Genomic DNA, 2,500 nt, shown 5'->3' on the forward strand with positions numbered 1-2,500 from the left:
TTTCTGCCAAGGGAATAATGAATTGCTTTGTTTCAGCCGAGGTCTGAAAGGTCGGTCTGACACTATAACAACCTTTGCTGTCTTCGACTTCGACTTGGTATCTTGCATGCATCATAGGCCCTTTGTGCATATGAGTGTATGTGTGTGTGTGTGTTTGTGTGTGTTTGTGTGTGTCTGTAAGAGTTTGAATTTAACATCTCTTTCCTGTTCCTTCCTGGGTTGAATCAGTGGAGAGCCGACAGGCAATTCAGATGTAGCTTCTGTGAGAGGGTTCGGCCCACCCTGTGTATTCGCGTGTGTGTGTATCGCGTGTGTGTGTGTGTGTGTGTGTGTGTGTGTGTGTGTGTGTGTGTGTGTGTGTGTGTGTGTGTGTGTGTGTGTGTGCATACCCTGGGTATTGTGTGCACATGTGTCAATCTGCGTGTCACAGTGTCCCATGTGAACTAGAGAGGGCCGCTCCTACACACACACACACACACACACACACAAACACACACACGCTCCTTCCCTTCTCTGTCTCGCTTCTCATCTTTGGACTCTTTTCACAGAGAATGTGTTAGTAAATAAGACATCTTGTCTCTGACCCTGAGCTCCAGGCAAAGATTGGAGATAAAAAAAACGACAGCAGCAGAACAAAAAACCCTCACAGAACACAGGAAGTAAACAACTTCATGCAAGTGAATTCATCGAATGCCGCCTTCCTCCCGAGCCCTGCAGCCAGAGGGTGACTCTGTTGGCATCGCAGGTTGTGTGTGCATGTGTTTGTTTGTGTGTGTCACTCACCAGGTCCTGTGTGTGTGTGTGTTAATGTGATTCATCAGGTTGTGTGTGAGTGTTTGTGTGTGTCACTCACCAGGTCCTGTGTGTGTGTGTGTGTGTGTGTGTGTGTGTTAATGTGATTCATCAGGTTGTGTGTGAGTGTTTGTGTGTGTCATCACCAGGTCCTATGTATCTGAGTGTGTGTGTGTTTGTTTGTGTGTATCACTCACCAGGTCCTGTGTGTCTGTGTGTGTGTGTTTATGTGTACGTGTCACTCACCAGGTGTTGTGTGTGTGTGTGTGTGTGTGTGTGTGTGTGTGTGTGTGTGTGTGTGTGCGTGTGTGTGTTTTGTGAGTGTGTGCATGTAACTAACCTCGTGATGAATTCCAATGCTGTTCCAGCCTTGCATTATGGGTAGGAAGGAGATGACGGTGGGGATTACCCAGCAGCCCCCGATCATGAGCGTAACACGTAAAGGTGTCATCTTGTTCCTGTAGACCAGTGGCTGGCAGCAGATAGCATAGTACCTAGAGGAGAGACACACACACACACACTGTGTACATAGTACCTACAGCAGAGGAGAGACACACACACACACACACACTGTGTGCATAGTACCTACAGCAGAGGAGAGACACACACACACACACACACACACACACACTGTGTACATAGTACCTACAGCAGAGGAGAGACAACATTTTATCATAACTATGTTCCATTACAGATGTTTATATGTCTGGCAGTGTGTGTGCGTGTGGGTGCATGTTGTTCATGTAAGAAAATATAAAACTTGATTGCAAAATACAAAACGGCAGGTTGTCTGCTGAACCACAGCTCTTCCACTCTAAAAACTGATGGTAGCTCGGATCCAAAAGCAGATGGTGTGTGTGTGTGTGTGTGTGTGCGCGCGCGTGTGTGTGTGTGTGTGTGTGTGCTTGTGTATGTGTGTGTGTGTGTGTGTGTGTCTCTCTCTCTCTCTCCCACTATGTCCACTGACCCAGATATGTCACTCCATGTGCAGGAATGCATGTGTACTCCTCACTCTCACTGTCTCTCTCACACACACGCACAACAAACACACACACACACACACTTTTCAGACACAGACACACACACACACAGACACACACACACTTTGCAGACACACTTGAAGCCATTCTTCTGAACATTCCTGAAATGACCTCAACATAATAAGCGTGTATTACACACTAATGTGTCAACTAGTAGCCAATAAGGTAAGATCTTCTCCTCGTCCAGATCATAGTCCTGACTTAATGGCTTCAAACCTGGGTTAGCAGGATGAATGTGAACTAGTGAATCTCATCAGGTTCTAATGGCCTCCCTCGTGCTTCAAAGTCATATTTCCTCCAGCACTATGCTCTCCATGGTGACGTGAGAGTTCATGTCAGAGCATCACCCAAACGTAGGCGTGAGGGGCCTGGGCAGCGAGGGCTAGAAGATGGCGGATGCAGGTGCTGGCTGGTGCAGATTTATAGAGCTGGCACGGATGGTCCGCAGGATGTGTGGGTGGTACTGCCAGCTGCTGGATCATACCATACCATATGCACAGCTCTCACACACACAGGCACACACACACACACACACACACACACACACACACACACACACAGACAGACACACACACACACACACACACACACACACACACACACACACACAGACAGACACACCACACCACACCGCACACCACTGTGCTGAGATACAGAAATGATATTCT

The 2,500-nt window shown here is 47.7% G+C and overlaps 1 protein-coding gene across 5 annotated transcripts in view; it reads right to left on the bottom strand.

The window, feature by feature from the left end:
- The window catches only part of LOC105906153 (5-hydroxytryptamine receptor 4), an 80,152-nt gene that overhangs the window by 36,096 nt on the left and 41,556 nt on the right, over nt 1-2,500 (bottom strand). For all 5 annotated transcript variants that reach the window (XM_031568938.2, XM_031568937.2, XM_031568939.1 and 2 more), the window contains exon 5: nt 1,133-1,286. In XM_031568938.2, the coding sequence (XP_031424798.1) occupies nt 1,133-1,286 (154 nt within the window). The remainder of the gene's footprint in view (nt 1-1,132; nt 1,287-2,500) is intronic.

The sequence above is a fragment of the Clupea harengus genome, chromosome 6 (assembly GCF_900700415.2).
Source record: "Clupea harengus chromosome 6, Ch_v2.0.2, whole genome shotgun sequence".
NCBI classification, from domain to species: Eukaryota; Metazoa; Chordata; class Actinopteri; order Clupeiformes; family Clupeidae; genus Clupea; species Clupea harengus.